Source organism: Hypanus sabinus, chromosome 1, assembly GCF_030144855.1.
Source record: "Hypanus sabinus isolate sHypSab1 chromosome 1, sHypSab1.hap1, whole genome shotgun sequence".
Lineage (NCBI taxonomy): Eukaryota > Metazoa > Chordata > Chondrichthyes > Myliobatiformes > Dasyatidae > Hypanus > Hypanus sabinus.
The window spans coordinates 175,337,359-175,356,691 of record NC_082706.1 but is presented as its reverse complement, the minus strand read 5'-3'; the positions used below and the strand labels follow the sequence as shown (position 1 = coordinate 175,356,691).

The 19,333-nt window shown below is 39.9% G+C and overlaps 2 protein-coding genes across 3 annotated transcripts in view; one reads left to right on the top strand and one right to left on the bottom strand.

Annotated features, from left to right (window-relative positions):
• Positions 1–6,337, top strand: part of LOC132400643 (gamma-glutamyl hydrolase-like) — a 44,750-nt gene extending 38,413 nt beyond the window's left edge. The window contains exon 9 of the mRNA XM_059981826.1: positions 3,488–6,337. Within this exon, the coding sequence (XP_059837809.1) occupies positions 3,488–3,624 (137 nt within the window). The 3' untranslated portion in view covers positions 3,625–6,337. The remainder of the gene's footprint in view (positions 1–3,487) is intronic.
• Positions 6,338–6,518: 181 nt separating this feature from the next.
• Positions 6,519–19,333, bottom strand: part of LOC132400631 (sodium/potassium-transporting ATPase subunit beta-1-interacting protein 3) — a 511,218-nt gene continuing 498,403 nt past the window's right edge. For both annotated transcript variants that reach the window (XM_059981806.1, XM_059981796.1), the window contains exon 6: positions 6,519–11,361. Coding sequence is in view for 1 of the 2 variants with exons in the window: in XM_059981796.1 (XP_059837779.1) it covers positions 11,348–11,361 (14 nt within the window). In the remaining variant the exon portion in view is untranslated. The remainder of the gene's footprint in view (positions 11,362–19,333) is intronic.

Sequence of the window (19,333 nt, the reverse complement as noted above, 5' to 3'; positions counted from 1 at the left end):
CCATAAGATACCTATCTAGCTCCTTCTTGAAAGCATCCAGAGAATTGGCCTCCACTACCTTCCAAGGCAGTGCATTCCAGACCTCCACAACTCTCTTGGAGAAGAAGTTTTTCCTTAACTCTGTCCTAAATGACCTACCCCTTATTCTCAAACCATGCCCTCTGGTACTGGACTCTCCCAGCATCTGGAACATATTTCCTGCCTCTATCTTGTCCAATCCCTTAATAATCTTCATGTTTCAATCAGATCCCCTCTCAATTTCCTTAATTCTAGAGTGTACAAACCCAGTCTCTCTAACCTCTCTGCATAAGACAGTCCAGACATCCCAGGAATTAACCTTGTGAATCTACGCTGCACTTCCTCTACAGCCAGGATGTCCTTCCTTATCCCTGGAGACCAAAACTGTCTGCTGCACTTGCTCATTCACCTTCAGTGACTGATGAACAAGGACTCCTAGATCTCTTTGTATTTCTCCTTACCTAACTCTACACTGTTCAGATAATAATCTGCCTTCCTGTTCTTACTCCCAGAGTAGATAACCTCACACTTATTCACATTAAATGTCATCTGCCAAGTATCTGCCCACTCACCCAGCCTATCCAAGTCACCCTGAATTCTCCTAACATCTTCATCACATGTCACCCTGCCACCCAGCTTAGCAAATTTGCTGATGTTATTTTCAATGCCTTCACCCGAATCGTTGACATAAATTGTAAACAGCTGTGTTCCCAATACCGAGCCCTGTGGCACCCCACTAGTCACCACCTGCCATTCCAAGAAACACCCATTCACCACTACCCTTTGCTTTCTATCTGCCAACCAGTTTTCTATCCATGTCAATGTCTTCCCCCACCCCCGATGCCCTGAGCTTTGATTTTACCCCCCAATCTCCTATGCGGGATCTTATCAAATGCCTTCTGAAAATCGAGGTACACTACATCCACTAGATCTCCCCCGTCTAACTTCCTGGTTACATCCTCAAAAAACTCCAACAGATTAGTCAAGCATGATTTACCCTTGGTAAATCCATGCTGGCTCGGCCCAATCCTATCACTGCTATCTAGATATGCCACTATTTCATCCTTAATAATGGACTCTAGCATCTTCCCCACCACCGATGTCAGACTGACAGGTTGATAGTTCTCTGTTTTCTCCCTCCCTCCTTTCTTAAAAAGTGGGATAACATTAGCCATTCTCCAATCCCCAGGAACTGATCCTGAATCTAAGGAACATTGGCAAATGATTACCAATGCATCTGCAATTTCCAGGGCCACCTCCTTTAGTACCCTAGGATGCAGACCATCTGGACCTGGGGATTTGTTAGCCTTCAGTCCCATCAGTCTTCTCATCACCGTTTCCTTCCCAATGTCAATCTGTTTCATTTCCTCTGTTACCCTATGTCCTTGGCCCATCCATACATCTGGGAGATTGCTTGTCTTCCTTAGTGAAAACAGATCGAAAGTACTCATTAAATTCTTCTGCCATTTCTCTGTTTCCCATAACAATTTCACCCAATTCATTCTTCAAGGGCCCAACATTGTTCTTAACTATCTTCTTTCTCTTCACAGACCTAAAAGAGCTTTTGCTATCTTCCTTTATATTCCTGGCTAGCTTGCGTTCGTACCTCATTTTTTCTCCCCGTATTGTCTTTTTAGTTAAGTTCTGTTGTTCCTTAAAAACTTCCCAATCATCTGTCCTCCCACTCACCTTAACTCTGTCATACTTCCTTTTTTTTAATGCTATGAAATCTCTGACTTCCTTTGTCAACCACTGTGGCCCCTTTCCCCCCTTTGAATCCTTCCTTCTCTAAGGGATGAACTGATTTTCCACCTTGTGCATTATTCCCAAGTATACCTGCTATTGCTGTTCCACTGTCTTTTCTGCTAGGCTATCCGTCCAATCAACTTTGGCCAGTTCCTCCCTCATGGCTCCATAGTTTCCCCTGTTCAACTGCAACACTGACACCTCCGAGCTGCCCTTATCCTTTTCAAATTGGAGATAAAAACTTATCATATTATGATCACTACCACCTAATGGCTCCTTTACTGCAAGATCGCTTATCAAATCCTGTTCATTACATAACACTAAATCCAGAATAGCCTTGTCCCTGGTCGGCTCTCGTACAAGCTGTTCCAAGAATGCATCCCGTAGGCACTCTACAAACTCCCTATCCTGGGGTCCAGCACCAACCTGATTCTCCCAGTTCACCTGCATGTTGAAATCCCCCATAACTACTGCGACATTACCTTTGCCACATGCCAATATTAACTCCCTATTCAACTTGCACCCAATATCTATGCTACTGTTTGGTGACAACACCCATTTGGGTCCTTTTGCCCGTACTGTTCCTCAGTTCTATCCACACAGACTCTGCTTCTCCTGACCCTATGTCCCCTCTTGCAAAGGACTGAATCTCATTCCTCACCAACAGGGCCACCCCACCCCCTCTGCCACATTTCTGTCCCTATGATAGCACGTATACCCTTGTACCTTCATTTCCCAGGTCTGATCTCCCTGCAGCCATGTCTCCGTTATCCCAACAACATCATAGTTATCCATTCGCACCTGGGCTTCAAGTTCATCTGCCTTATTTCTGACACTTCGTGCATTCAGATATAGAATTTTTAGCCCATTTCTCCTCTCTCTCATTGAATCGCTGCCTATTGTGCTTAACCCAGCTCCCCGAACTCCCATCGGGCTATACGCCCCTAGAATTTTGTTGTCCTTCTTAAATTTACTTATTCTTTCTGCACAATTAACTCCATGTTCCGTCAGACCATCCCTCTGTACATGTGTCCTCCACTTGTTCCGCCTCACCTTTCTCCACTACACACTTAATATTCCGGAACCGTGCAGTCCTCACCTGTCCTTTATTCTTCCTCTCGCTATCCTCTCTCACATTCTGGATCCCTGCCCCCTGCAAATTTAGTTTAAACCCCCCCCCCCCCCCCAAGAAGCACTACCAAACATCCCTGCAAGAATGTTAGTACTGCTCCAGTTCAGGTGTAAACCGGAACAGATCCCACCTTCCCTGGACATTTATTAGAAACAGAAATTTCCTCTTTGAACTGACTCATTAGCTGTCTCCCTTCCTCAGGCCAATTCTGAGACATCCCCCATTTTCCATTAACTCTTTCAAAGTATATCTACCTGTATATCATTTATTATTTGTAAGCGTGCCCTTATAATTGATACTTTTGTTTTATGTTCCCTATTTAGATAATTTGGATTACCTTGCTATAGCCCCTGGCAATTTCAATATGGAGCTCACCTTTACATTTATTTCTCATAGACTAGCAGAAAGCCAAGCTTTACTTGCTTCTGCTCTCACTGGTAATTCAGCTCTTCATCACATACATGATGCAATTCCCTTGCACTGGCAATGCATTTCATACATGTTTTGTTTCCCTTATTCACTTCAGAAATGCTAATGTTGTAAGTCAGTACATAAGCTTTAAGATCTGATTGTTACTGTCTTCTTTTCCAGCTCGGAAGAATTGGCATCATTTTCCTAATGAAAAAGAAGAGGAGAAGGCTTTGATCTATAACTATGCACCAATTTATGCTGGCAACGTCTCCCACTTTGAACAGATTTATGTAATTGATAAACCCCACTTCACTTAAGAAGTGGGCTTTGGAAAGAAATCATCTTTGTGCCAAGATGTGAAGAACCATTTGAAATTGTACGGCTTCCCAACCATGAGGAACTCAGAAAATGTCTTTTAAATGTATGTAATCACTTGATTCTAATAGTTCTAATATAAAAATGGTTATGTTAACTTTGTGGCCTATAGAAAATAATGTATAATTCTGTGGACGCTGATACTGTCAGGATAAAGTTAATGGATACTTTGAGATTTTTTTGCTTTTTGCTCACTTTTCCTGACTAACCTGGATCATCCGGTGGGTAAAGCTACAGGTTTGGCTATAGAAGTTAATATTGGCAAAAGCACGTCATCGCTGCTTCATTGTACTATCGGTGCTGGTTTCTGTGTTTCTGAAATAACAAAATCCACGAGGAGTACATTTACTATCTTGAGGGTGAAGTTCCTCCAATTCCTACTTTTAGCAAATCACACTAAATTTAAAACCAGATTCTCAATTTTGTACTTGTATAGATTCTAAAAGAATTTGAACTGAATAGCATATCTGAATACAATAGACAGTAGGTGCAGGAGTAGGCCATTCGGCCCTTCTAGCCAGCACCCCCATTCACTGTGATCATGGCTGATCTTACACAGTCAGTACCCCGTTCCTGCCCTCTCCCCATATCCTTTGACCCCGCTATCTATAAGAGCTCTATCTAACTCTCTCTTGAATGCATCCAGAGACTTGGCCTCCACTGCCTTCTGGGGCAGAGCATTCCACATATCCACCACTCACATTATGGCTTTCCCATCCAGAATGTTTTGACAAAAAAATAAATTGATATCCTTAGTGTTCCCTAGACAATGAACATCAGAAAATCTCGCAAGTTCAGCCCACAGTTGATTAGAGAATCACATTTAATACCTACATGACGGCATTTTGATGTGAATCTCTCCTGTTGAATTCTGAAATGCTAAAGAAAACAATTTATCCTGTGTCGTCTTTGGGCAAAGGATAAATTTTAAAGTTCTAAGTAAATTTAATATCGAAGTACCTGTACTTATATGACACCATATACAATCCTGAGGTTCATTTTCTTCAGATTCAGATTCAGATACAGTTTATTGTCATTTAGAAACCACAAATGCAATGCAGTTAAAAAATGAGACAACGTTCCCCCAGAATGATATCACAAAAGTATATGACAAAACAGACTACACCAGAAAATCCACGTAACGTTTGGCAATCCCCAATCCAGAGTCTGGAGATGCTGCTGCGTATTAATATCGCGCTACCGTCTAGCGCGTTCCCCGGAAAGGAGCTCCAAATCCACCAGACAAACAAGACCAAAAACTAAAGCTACAAGACCTGCACAAAACCACATAATTACAACATATAGTTACAACAGTGCAAACACTAGCATAATTGATAAAAAAAAAACAGACTATGGGCACAGTAAAAATAGTCCAAGATGTTAAAGGACTAATTTATTGCGGGCATTCACAGTAAATACAAGGAATCATTGAAAGACAGCACCCAGCAGGAGGAAAAAAAACACCAGTTTGTAAAAGACATCAAATGATGCAAATACAAAAAGATAATAATAAAATAAGCAATGAATAGTGAGAGCATGAGATGAAGAGTCCATAAGTGAGTACCTCGATTGTGGGGACAGCTCTGTGATGGAGTGTGAAATTACCCCCTCTGGTTCAAGAGCCTGATGGTTCAGGGGTAATAACTGTTCCTGAACCTGGTGGTGTGGGTGTTGAGCCTCCTGTACCTTTTTCCTGATAGCAACGAGAAGAGAGCATGGCCTGGGTGGTGGGAGTCCTTGATGATGGATGCTGCTTTCCTGCGACAGTGCTCCAAGTAGATATGCTCTGTGATGGGGAGGGCTTTACCCGTGATGGACTGGGCTGTATGCACTACTTAGTCATCTTTTATAGAGGTTTGCAGGTGAATTATATGTATGCCAATTCACTAAAATTCATTTACTTAATTATAAGCTAAACATACCTTTACCACAAATCCCATTTCAATGCAAAATGCTATGACCTTCCACATTCTTAGTGGGTTGCACGTGCAAAATGGCTAAATCTATCATTACATTTTCCAGGCTTCTATGAAGGCTAAAATTAACTGAATTACATTTGTAAATTTGAATTTCTGTTTTTATTGTAATCGAAGGGTGTGAGATTGTTTTGCAAAGGAAGTGTGGAAAGGAGAAACAAAATCATACAGCTTCTACAATTGCCTCCCTGGTCACCTGTCATACACTTAACCCTATCAGCCCAATCTCCAAAGCTTTTGTTCAGGAAGTACTGCATTGTTTTGTTTTGTTGCGAAACCAGGTAAGGTGATGTGCAGAATTTTTTAATATATTGACTGGAAGAATAGGATCAGCCCATGATTGAATGGCGGAGCAGACTCGATGGGCCAAATGAGCTACTTCTCCTATATCTTATGGTCTTATTATCATAAGCTTAAACAGTTAAAAGGATACAAATAAACTTGTATTCCAGTATTTGATGTAAGTTTTTGGTCTTTGTGGAAAGTAAGTGAGTAAATGTCTTTGCTAATTGTATTGTGCATCAGTATAATGATTTGCTGACTATCAAAGCACTCTTTATGCACTGCACAATACTGCAAATCTGTTTTCCAGTAATGCAAGGTGTAATAAGGCATTTGGAAATTGAGTTTGTGTTTTTGATCTGTGATAAAGCTCAATAAAATTAAACATTGTATTTTGTTCTTATTTCCCATGTAGTGAATTTAACCTTACATAAAATACTCAAATATAAAAAGTAGTAGGTCATTACTGAAGTCAATTTTCAAGTCTGCTTTAGTTATCTGATATTTGTTGGGAATTTATTATGGACCAACCCACCTGTAATAAGCTTGCAGCATTTTATTATAGATCTGTGCTCCACTCAGATTCCTCATGAAGAAACTTAGCACCACAATGTGCTTAATTCCTTAGCACTGTTCAAGGTGAGTCAGAACAATTTTTTAAAAATACTGTCGGGGTGGAACTGTGCAGGCTACAGGCTGGTAATGCAGTGTGCATAACTTCAAAAAAGAATTCTGTTGATCTTAATGCTTTTAACACACGCTTAGATGCTGTTCTCCTATCCTGAGAAATATGAGCTACATATTCCGGCAAGTCACTGAGACACTACACTTACCAAGATGGCTTCCAGAATCATTTCCTCTGACCTTCAGCAGCCGAGCTGTGGTGCTTGTTTCTGATATCTGGTGTCAGGTATAACATAACATGATGTGTCGATTAATAGTTGACTAAAAGGTATTTAGAGCATTGATAGGGGGATTTTGGCATGTACTGGTTTGCATGTCCCAGGAATGTATTTGGTGGATTTTGTGTTTGCTGCATGTTGACTCCTCTCCGGTGCTTTGCAATTGTCGTTGTAGTTATGTGTGTTAGAGAAACAAACAGGAACCAGGGGATCAATGCTATCCAGTGCACCACAAGCTTTATGCTGGATTGAGGACCTAATTTTCAAACTTTAATTTCCTAAGAAGGCCACTGGGGGCACTGCTGTCTCAGTTAGCTGAGAGGTGGCTCCTAGTGTATGAAAATGAGTCCACATTTTCCAGCTTGCACTTGCTATTGTAGGGGATTGGTGCTGTGTTTGCAGGGCAGCCGATAAACGGCCCATACCTCCCAGTGCATCAGTGGATGAATTAGCAACCCTCGAGGTGCTGGTGGATCTCAGCGAGTCACGCAGCACCTACGGAGGAAAATGGACGGTTGATGTTTTGGGTTAAAAGCCTATACTTGCATTGAGAGATGCTGCCTGACCTGCTGAGCTCGCATAGCATCTCGTGTCTTCTCATCCAGATTCTATCATCACGTGTCTTGTGTCTCCACAATGACTTGAAATTTAGCTGTGCCAGCAGCATCGGTGAACTGCATCTTGGAGTGCATTTGGAAAGAAAACCTTAATTAAGCACCTTAATTGATCTTTGTAGTCGGTACTCAACAAATTAAGCTTGAATACATTTGGTTTGTGTGAGCACCAATCCAAAGGGACCTATCTGGCCGAAGAGCACAGGATTCCCTAAAGATTGATTTAGTAATCAAGATACAATAAAGAAGGAATACTTACAAGTTGGTTGTAATCCAATGTACAATTTAATCATTTTCAGCTGACGTGGAGTATTTGCCATCCATATGAGTTTTTACAAGGTACCCAAGTGATGGGCTTTCTACATAAGTAAAAATTGTTTACATAAAATACTATCAACAAACACCCTCAATACACTTACTGTGCATATATGTACAAGTTCTTTTTTTTTCCAAAAAAAATGTTATGCACAATGTGCTTTGTTCATCAGTACTAAGCAGTAGATCCAGTATTCAAAGAACACCAATAACATACATGTGTTAGCAACATTTGAAACAAATAGGATCTTTGCAGTCTCCTTTGAACCCAAAATAATTGGAGTCAATTATTAAATATATTTTTTAGTTCCTCCTCCAAATGCCGTTGCTGCAGATGGCTATAGAGAAAATGCAATGAATTTAGTTGAGCTTGGTGCACAGTGAGGAGTGTTGCCCAGGAACCCTGTCGAGTAAGAATAGTTCAACAGCATCAAACAGGAAGAACAATATGAAATTGAGAGTTGAATTTTGCCTGGGTTGTTCCAATCCTGACAGAGGAACAGAAATTGTTGTGTTTACAAGATATTTGGGAAGGACTTGGCAACGGATGTGCTTGATCAGAATTTTGAGGCCTCCTCTGTTTAGATATTTTGTTAAAAATGTACCCTTGATATTGCTGAAAGCAAAGCACCTCTGATTTGAATATCTCCGTTAATTGTTTTGCTAAGGTTTTTAGTCAGCTTTCGTACTTTGTGTATATTTTTTATTCTCTAGGTGCTTTTGACTTCTGGCAACAAATTTTATAATGGTGGCTGAGGTCTCCATTTTGCAATCTATTCTGAGTATGGTTAATATTGTTGCAGAGCTGTTGGAGGGTAGGAGCAATCCAAAAGATGGACAGAGGAGAAGGCAAAAATAGCACAGTGAGTAGACAGCTATGTCAACAATGTATTGAATGAGCATATCTTGTACCTCAAAACAATAAAGGCCAACAGTTCAGATGACTTTGTTCAGTAAAGACAACCTAATCAAATACATTACCAGTGGAAACCACAATCAATCATTGTTATCTTTGTATTTCATGTCGTGGTGCTCTTACTGCTTGGATAGCTGACATTGCATTGTGTGCACCTTCGTGGTAGCGGGATGGCACTACATGCTGCATATTCTCAGAGGAAGAGCAGAGTTATGACTTAGCTGACATTGCAAGCTACCCATAGACTACAACCCAGGATCATCTGAGTATATATTTTTTCAGAAGTTTGAGATCATCTTCCTGAATGCAAAGTTTGTTTGTAACCACCCACAGCACAGCATGCAAGTCTGCACCTACTGCTCCTTTTATTTTGCCTCAGTGTCAATGGTTACCTCTTCCAAATGTCATTCATGATCACTGAACTTGTCAAAGGCTTAATGTTGGCAAACAATGCAAATTGCAGTGGTTCCAAAAATTATGTTATTGATGAATATGCAGCCTTGATTATTTGAGAAATTTGCAGTACATCTCTTACCTAGCTTCTTATTGTTTGGCCACAAGCTAAATGCAAACATTGGAAATTGTAAGCCGTTCAGTTCACTGAACCACCACTCCCATTCGATAAGATCATAGTGAATCCAATTCTGACCTCGGGCTGCCTTTCCCACTCAGTCCTCATACTCCCGAATAGTTTAAATGTCTGTCAAATTATTCAAACACCTAGCACCCACAACTCCCTGTATTGGAGACTTTTAAATATTCATGACCTTGTGAAAAGAAATTCCTTCACATCTCCATTTGAATTGGGAGATACTCCTTCATTCTAACAGTATACTTCTTAGTTCTGTATATGTCCACAGGTAGAAATAACCAATCAGCATCCACCTAGTCCAACTCTTGTTTCACCCAGGTCACCCCATGTTCTTCTGTGATCTAGTAAGTATAGACACAACCCAAACCCACTGTTGACTTATTCATCCTGAGCATGTCATTCCTTAAATATAGATGGAAGTGGTCACCAGTTGCTACCAGAAGTTAAATCAAACCTTCTCAACTATTATACAGCATTAAAACTCTGTAAAGGACAATATTCTACTATCATTCTTAATTGTTTTGTGACCTACATGGTAATTTTTGTGCTTAAAAACCTTCTGATGTCACTTAATTTTTCTTTACAATGTTCTTGAGTCTTGCATTTTTCATATTCAACTCCATTTTGTGATTTCTGGCCCACTCATTTCACCTAACCATCCTTTTGTGTACCTTGTGTCTTCCTCATATGCATTAACTGATCTATGCTGCCCTTTGCATCAAAAGTGGAAGAAGAGGAGAAGCTGGAGGAGCACTATTGACCTTTGTTTGGAGTGATACAAGAGCATTGCACCTGAATTATCTACAGTTCATTAGCTGCATTTACCACCCTCAGATATTGGTTGTTAAGACAATGTTTGAGTACCTTTATAGTGGCACTGATAACACACAGTTCTTTTACTTTCGTACATTTAGTAGACACATTATTTGGAAGAGAGATGGGTGAATACCTATAGATCAACACCCATGTTTCTTCTAAGGCAATTTCTTGTGCTGAAGGATGATTTGATTTTTCTCCACATCTATGATGGATGAATGTGAGATCTGCAAGTTCGGCCCCAAATGTGGTGGGAAATGTTTGTGAGGGAATGTTGATGGGTAGCATAGAAAGCAGTGTGGTTCTTCCAGCCTCTTCTTTGGGCTTTTGACCACTCTGGTCAAAGACAGTCGAATACAATCCTGAATAAACAGATGTGCATAGGAACCCACCCCCAACCACCCACTTGCTCCACTTTAAGCATGATGGAATTCCTAGCCTCTCACATTTTGAAGTCTGTGGGTATTTTAATTTAATTATTATGTGTTCCAGATAAAGGCTTTGAGAGTGGTTTTCAGTAGGCTCTGAGACCAGGATTTTTAAAACTGTCAAATGGTAAATTGGATCTGGCAGTTAGGATACTACAACCATGTCACATGCTCCACTCAGCAGACGACTTACAAGATCCTCAACTACATCAGAGAGAGAAATGCAGCAATAATGAGATGAAAGGTTCCTTTAATCGCCTACTCTATAATGCATAAATAGCCTAAAAGATATCTTTCACATAAAATGCAACATTCACAAGACTACAAAATACTGGGGTGCTAACATTATCTTACAAATATGTTAAGAATTAATAATTCATAAATTCATAAAAAAGTTTTATACAAGTTGAAAACAGAATCATTTAAATATTCTACAGAGAAACTGTTGCTACTGTCAAAGGACTGATTCATTCTCAGCACAAATCCAGCAATGCTTTCCTTTTGCACAGTGGTTTTACCTGAAAGAAATCACTTTACCAAATTCACTGTCTGCTACAGTGTACATACTTTAACTAGACGCTCCATACAAGATACCATTATCGTACAGCAAAGGACAAAAAACAGTCATAACTAGAACCAAGTATTTCATTCTCCACTTGGATTTGTCTAAAATTAGTCCTTGACTTGAGTTTTGGTCAGAAATTAATTATGTGGGAGTACCTGCCCACATTTGATAGTACATATAACCTTTTCTTTTCCTCTGACCTGTAGTTTGAAATATATCATTGCCAGCGGCCTCTTCATTGATGGTCATCTGTTATCAGTCATTTACTTCGACCTGCAATAGAAGCAAAAGTTTCAGTAATATCACTTTTGGACATTTCTTCCATCCAATATTTTTATTAAATTTCACATAGGAAAATACAGAGTTCATGAGGATACATATTATGAATCGAAAAAAAAAGATAGAATAGTGCAAAATGCACTGTATTTAGATCATGCTATTGCAAGCACAGTACTCCATAGTCATAATCAAACAAATGAATTAAATTGAATTGTAATAGTTTTATTCTAATAGTTTTATTGTAAAAAAATAATCTAAACCCACTACCAAGCTCAAAGCTGTTTGCTAAAGAAAAGAAAGACAAAAAAGACCTTATCAGATAGTGATTTGTGTTAATAGCCAACATCTGTACTTTGATACCAGATCAAAGATAATAGTTGAACCTTTGGATATTTTAAACTATATTAATATATAAACCTTGAAAACATTAACTTTTCCAGCATAAACTATCTGAAAAGTTATCTGACTGCATTAATAATAAGTCTGATGGTACATCAACTTACACATCTTATTACAAATTCCTGACTGGATTGTCAAATGCTTTAATTGATAAGTGCAATGGTGCAATGATGCACACACACACACACCCCCGCAAATATTAAATGATCCTGAATGAACTAATGTCATCTCAGAAATCAGCAACAAGTTATTGCAAAAATGGGTATGAGTGAGCATATCTTGTACCTCAAAACGATAAAGACCAACAGTTCGACCACCTAGCACCCACAACTCCCTGTGTTGGAGACTTTTAAATATTCATAACCTTGAAAAAAGAAATTCCTTCCCATCTCCATTTGAATTGGGTAATACTCCTTCATTCTAAAAGTATACTTCTTAGTTCTGTATATGTCCATAGGTAGAAATAACCAATCAGGATCCACCTAGTCCAACTCTCGTTTCAGTCAGGTCACCTCATGTTTTTCTGTGATCTATTAAGTATAGACCCAACCCAAACCCATTGTTGAAACAATGGGTATGTTTCAGAAGTAACTCATTAATACGACTGAAGGGACAATGTAAATAAAAATATTTTTGTACAGTCATGAGTGAGGGTATTCATGCATGCTTTGAAAGCAAGAATAATGCTATACCTGTGCAAATCCCCACAGCATCTGGCGACCCTGTGATCTCTGTCTCTGAGACCTTACAGTATACCTGGCTGAGTATTGAAAACCTGCTCCAACCAAGAGACTGGTGTATTCTTGGTCATCTTCAATCTCTCACTGCTGTGGATTGAGGTTCACACTTGCTTCAAAAGGGCAGCAATCATTCCAGTACCCAGGAAAAGCAGGGTGAGCAGTGTCAATGACTATTACCCTGTAACACACACATCTACAGCAATGAAGTGCTTTCAGAGGTTATAAATGACTAGAATTGACTCCAGTCTGAGCAAGCACCTGGAACTACTGTGATTCGACTATCACCACAACAGGTCTACAGCGGGCATAATCTCACTGGCTCTCCACTCCACTTTTGCATCACCTGGAAGACTGCAAGACATACGCAAGGCTACTATTTATTGATTACATCTCTGCATTCATCATTCCCTCAGATCTGATAACCAAGCTTCAAAATCTGTGATTCTATCTCCCTCTGCAACTGGATCCTTAATTTTCTTATCGGGAAACCACAGTCGGTGCTGATCAGCAATAGTATTTCCTCCTTGCTGTCAACACAGTTGCACATCAAGGATGCATGCTTAGTCCACAGTTCTACTCTCTCTCTCTCTCTCTCTCCCCATTAATGACTGTGTGGCTTGGCGCAGCTGAAATGCTATCTATGAATTTGCTGATGCCACCACAGTTGTTGCTAGAATCTCAGATGATGATAAGGACGCATACAGGATCGAGGTAGGTCAGCTGGCTAAGTGGTGCTGCAACATCAATCTTGCACACAACTTCAGCAAAACTAAGGGACAGGCTTAGGAAGGGGAAGTTGGGAGAACATAAACGAAAGTGGTAAGGTAAGCAGCCACAGGCCCCTGGGCTTCAGCATCTCCAAGGATCTATCCAGTGCTCAATGCAAAACAATCACAAAGAAGGCACGCCAGCACCCCTGCTTCATAATGAGCTTGAAGAGATTTGGTAGGTTATCAAAGACTCGTATATCCTGACAGGTTGCATCTCAGCCTTCAATGGAGCCTCCAATGCACAAGTTTGCAAGAGTGCGTTCTAAATTCAGCCAGCTCCATCATTTCCTACCACAGAGGATGCCTTCGAGGCAGCATCTATCATTACGGACCATCACCATCCAAGACTTGCCCCTTTCTCATTACTACCATCAAAAAGTAGAAGTTACAGGAGCCTGAAGACCTGAACTCAATGATTTAGGAACAGTTTCTTACCCTCTGCCAATGGATGTCTGAATGGTACCTGAACTCATGAACATCAGCTCATTTTTCCTTCTCTTACACTATTTACTTGTAATTTAGAGATTTTCATGTGTTTGCACTGCACTGCTGCCAGAGAACAACTAATTTTATATCATACTGTGCGTCAGTAATAATAAATCTGATTCTGGCCCAAGTCCATCCATAGTTTTCCCTTGAACTGAATGATTTCCCTTGAATTGAACCAACTTTAAGGGGCAGTTTAGAATCGAACACAATGCAATGGGGTTAGAGGTACATTATAATCAGATAGGACAACAAAGGCAGATTTCCTTCCCTAAAAAGACATTGAAGCAGAGATATTTTTTAATATGTTCAGTTAATAAGCAATTATCATTAAATATGCTGTCTTGTTAATCCACTTTATTTAATTAACTGAGTTGGAATTCCTTGGCAGAATGTGGTCTGATGGGGTTTGAACCTCTATTACACATCTTTAAACCTGACTTTAAAAAGCTGGATGAGAAAAGGAATATTGGATGCAAATCCCTGATCATAATCCAATAACCCCTTGCTTGAACATGCACATATATTAATATCAGGTCAGGAAGGGAACGTAGATTTGGCTGTAATAGTTCAATTCTCTGCCAATTTTCTGTGTCTATAATAAAATGCTAATCATGGCTACTGAGGAAAGTGCTGCTGGATAGAAAAATGTTCCTGGGAGGTCAAATGTTTCAGCAGATGGAGAGGGAATTTTACCCATACAGATTTCTCATTTTTTACTCATGAAAGGATAATGCCTACGCTTCAGTAATTCTTCCGCTGTAGGTAATTTTAAAGGCATGTTGGTTAGAGCGGGCTAATGTTCTGCTAAAGTAACTCCCTCATGTTTGAACACTTTGCCTTCTTGGGATCAGGTAAAAAGATTCTAACAATTACCGTGAATTGTGTCTGAGTTTGAGATTTGAATTAGAATTTCAGAATGGGAGTTAATCTCTCAATTTATATGTCACTGTGTGGAGCTTTTGTTGCTATTCTTGAAATCGAGGCCAGAAACACACAAACCAGTGCTGCAGAACTACAAACAGGAGCGAATATTCAAAATCCAAACCAACCCCCCATCCAGAAGTTTGTCACAGCTAACCTGACTAGACTCTGCCAGATGCAGTGAGGTCCTGGAATCTTCAAATTCTGCTCATTTTCTATGGTGTAAGAAACCTTACAAACTTTTCTTACATGGACTTAGCTTATAGGTTTCATTTATTAAAATACTAAGTAGCAAGTAGTTAATAAAGTATGTTTTCTTTTAGAAGTACCTTCAGTGATTTTAAATAAGATGCTGTGGAGGATTGAGCACCCTAATTAAAATGCTCTATTCTTACTATATTATGTTCGTGCAGTAATACTTTTAATAAGAATAGTTAAAGAGTTAATAACTAAGCCTGATATGCACTGATTTATGGAAACTTTATAATAGTAATTACTCATCTTAATTTTAGAGGAAACTTGGAGGCAATTTTGGTGCAATTGTGCCTAAGGCAGATGCTGTAATATCAAATTGAAGAAATATGTGATTGACTGCTAAGACATGTATTGCTTCTGCAGAAGATGGTGTTTTAGTGGTTAAATTACTGGTGTTATAATTTAGAGACCTGAAATAATGACGTGGAGACTGATTATACAACCCCTATGGCAGTTCATTAGATAATAAACAAATATTAAATAACAATAAAAACTTGCCTGGATAATGGTGCCCATGAAGTTGGTTTGTCATTAAATAACCATTTAATTCTCTGTTGCTCTTTGAGGGTGGGAAGTGCTATGCTTTTGTCTCCACACAGTAAAGTAGTTGGCTCCTAATTGCCTTCTCAAATGACATACCAGCTCTGCTGGAAGGACTGAGGACTAGACATCACAGGTAGAAAAAAGGGAGAGTTTATGAGTGACATAAAGAAAATCCTTTATATCTGGTAGAGGTGGGATCCATTGAGATCACAATATGGTAAGGCAGCAACACTAGAGAGCAGCTTTGATAGAAACAAAGGACGCATGGAAGAAGGCCAAACAATATTAATCACCACACAGATCATATCAAGCCTTGAATGATAATGAGCAATTAAGCAAGACTCAGCCTCTAATGCAACCCCATCCTCAATTATACCTGAGTCAAGCACGTCTAATTATCTTAAGCAAGATTCAATTTGGCTTCTGTCTGAAACCCCCATAGCGGTCATTCAAAGTGTATCAATAACGGAATGAATTCTGACAAAGGGTAGATGCTAACTGATCTCCAAATGTTTCCTGAGTGTTTCCAGCATTTTCTGTTTTTGTTTTATATGGCATCAAAAGTTGCTAAATTTGGCTAAAACTAGTACAAGCAGACAACACTCTTACCTGGAATGCTGAAGCCTTGTGCTCCAGAACCAGCTGATACTATAGCTAGCTGTTGCAGTGCAGTTATATACTGGCATCTAACCAGCAATGAGGCAAATTGTCCAAGCATCACCCATCCCAAAAAGTATGACGAATCCAAAGCAAAGTATGTTCAATCAACCTCCTCGCAAACATTTGCAGAATGATCCAAACAGTGCTAATAAGCAGCATTTTCTCATCAATAACATGCCCACAGTTGCTCAGTTTAGCTTTTGCCTAGACCAGTCCTCATCAGTAACTTGGGCAAAATCAGGACAAAAATCTGAACTCCAGATGTCAGGGATGATTTTGAATTGAATTAAATTGACTTTATTACTTACATCCTCCATATACATTAGGAGTAAAAATCGTTCCATTACATCTCCATCTGAATCTGCAATGTGCAATTTATAGTAATTTGTAATAAATAGTATGTACAACAGGACAGTCAATATAACATAGAAATACAATTGTATCAGTGTGAATTAAGCAGTCAAGTGGCCTGGTGAAAGAAGCTGTCCCGGAGCCTGTTGGGCCTGACTTTTATGCTACAATATTGTTTCCCAGATGGTAGCAGCCGGAACAGTTTGTGGTTGGGGTGACTTGAGTCCCCAGTGATCCTTTGGGCCCTTTTTACACACCTGTCTCTGTAAATGTCCTAAATAGTGGGAAGTTCACATTTACAGATGTACTGGGCTGTCCACACCACTCTCTGCAGAGTCCTGCGATTGAGGGAAGTACAGTTCCCATACCAGGCAGTGACGCAGCCAGTCAGGATGCTCTCAGTTGTGCCCCTGTAGAAAGTCCTTAGGATAACCATATAACCATATAACAATCACAGCACGGAAACAGGCCATCTTGGCCTTCCTAGTCTGTGCCGAACCCTTAATCTCACCTAGTCCCACCTACCCGCACTCAGCCCATAACCCTCCACTCCTTTCCTGTCCGTATACCTATCCAATTTTACCTTAAATGACACAACTGAACTGGCCTCTACTACTTCTACAGGAAGCTCATTCCACACAGCTATCACTCTTTGAGTAAAGAAATACCCCCTCGTGTTTCCCTTAAACTTCTGCCCCCTAACTCTCAAATCATGTCCCCTAGTTTGAATCTCCCCTACTCTCAATGGAAACAGCCTGTTCACGTCAACTCTATCTATCCCTCTCAAAATTTTAAATACCTCGATCAAATCCCCCCTCAACCTTCTACGCTCCAATGAATAGAGACCTAACTTGTTCAACCTTTCTCTGTAACTTAATTGCTGAAACCCAGGTAACATCCTAGTAAATCGTCTCTGCACTCTCTCTAATTTATTGATATCTTTCCTATAATTCGCTGACCAGAACTGCACACAATATTCCAAATTTGGCCTTACCAATGCCTTGTACAACTTTAGCATTACATCCCAACTTCTGTACTCAATGCTTTGATTTATAAAGGCCAGCGTTCCAAAAGCCCTCTTCACCACCCTATCTACATGAGACTCCACTTTCAGGGAACTGCACAGTTATTCCTAGATCTCTCTGTTCCTCTGCATTCCTCAATGCCCTACCATTTACTCTGTATGTTCTATTTGGATTATTCCTGCCAAAATGTAGAACCTCACACTTCTCAGCATTAAACTCCATCTGCCAACATTCAGCCCATTCTTCTAACTGGCATAAATCTCCCTGCAAGCTTTGAAAATCCACCTCATTATCCACAACACCTCCTACCTTAGTATCATCGGCATACTTACTAATCCAATTTACCACCCCATCATCCAGATCATTTATGTATATTACAAACAACATTGGGCCCAAAACAGATCCCTGAGGCACCCCGCTAGTCACCGGCCTCCATCCCGATAAACAATTATCCACCACTACTCTCTGGGATCTCCCATCTAGCCACTGTTGAATCCATTTTATTACTCCAGCATTAATACCTAACGACTGAACCTTCTTAACTAACCTTCCATGTGGAACTTTGTCAAAGGCCTTGCTGAAGTCCATATAGACTACATCCACTGCCTTACCCTCATCAACATTCCTCGTAACTTCCTCAAAAAATTCAATAAGGTTTGTCAAACATGACCTTCCATGCACAAATCCATGCTGGCTACTTCTAATCAGATCCCGTCTATCTAGATAATTATAAATACTATCTCTAAGAATACTTTCCATTAATTTACCCACCAGTGATGTCAAACTGACCGGTCTATAATTGCTAGGCTTCCTTCTAGAACCCTTTTTAAACAATGGAACCACATGAGCAATACGCCAATCCTCCGGCACAATCCCTGTTTCTAATGACATCTTAAAGATCTCCGTCAGATCTCCTGCTATTTCTACACAAACTTCCCTCAAGGTCCTGGGGAATATCCTCAGGACCCGGAGATTTATCCACTTTTAAATTTCTTAAAAGCGCCAGTACCTCCACCTCTTTAATTGTCATAGGTTCCATAACTTCCTTACTTGTTTCCCACACCTTAGACAATTCAATATCCTTCTCCTTAGTGAATACCGAAGAGAAGAAATCATTCAAAATCTCTCCCATCTCCTTCGGTTCCACACATAGCTGACCACTCTGATTCTCTAAGGGGCTAATTTTATCCCTCACTATCCTCTTGCTTTTAATATAACTGTAGAAACCTTTCGGATTTACTTTCACCTTATTTGCCAAACCAACCTCGTATCTTCTTCTAGCTTTTCTAATCTCTTTCTTAAGATTCCTTTTACATTCTTTATATTCCTCGAGCAATTCCTTTACTCCATGCTGCCTATATCTATTGTAGACATCCCTCTTTTTCTGAACCAAATTTCTAATATCCCTTGAAAACCATGGTGCTCTCAAACCTTTAACCTTTCCTTTCACCCTAACAGGAAAATAAAGATTCTGTACCCTCATAATTTCACCCTTAAATGACCTCCATTTCTCTATTACATCCTTCCCATAAAACAACTTGACCCAATCCACCCTCTCTAAATCCCTTCGCATCCCCTCAAAGTTAGCCTTTCTCCAATCAAAAATTTCAACTCTAGGTCCAGTCCTGTCCTTCTCCATAATCATATTGAAGCTAATGCTATTGTGATCACTGGACCCGAAGTGCTCCCCAACACATACATCTGTTGGCTGACCTATCGCATTCCCTAACAGGAGATCCAACACTGCCCCAACTCTAGTCGGTACTTCTGTGTATTGTTGCAAAAAACTATCCTGCACACATTTCACAAACTC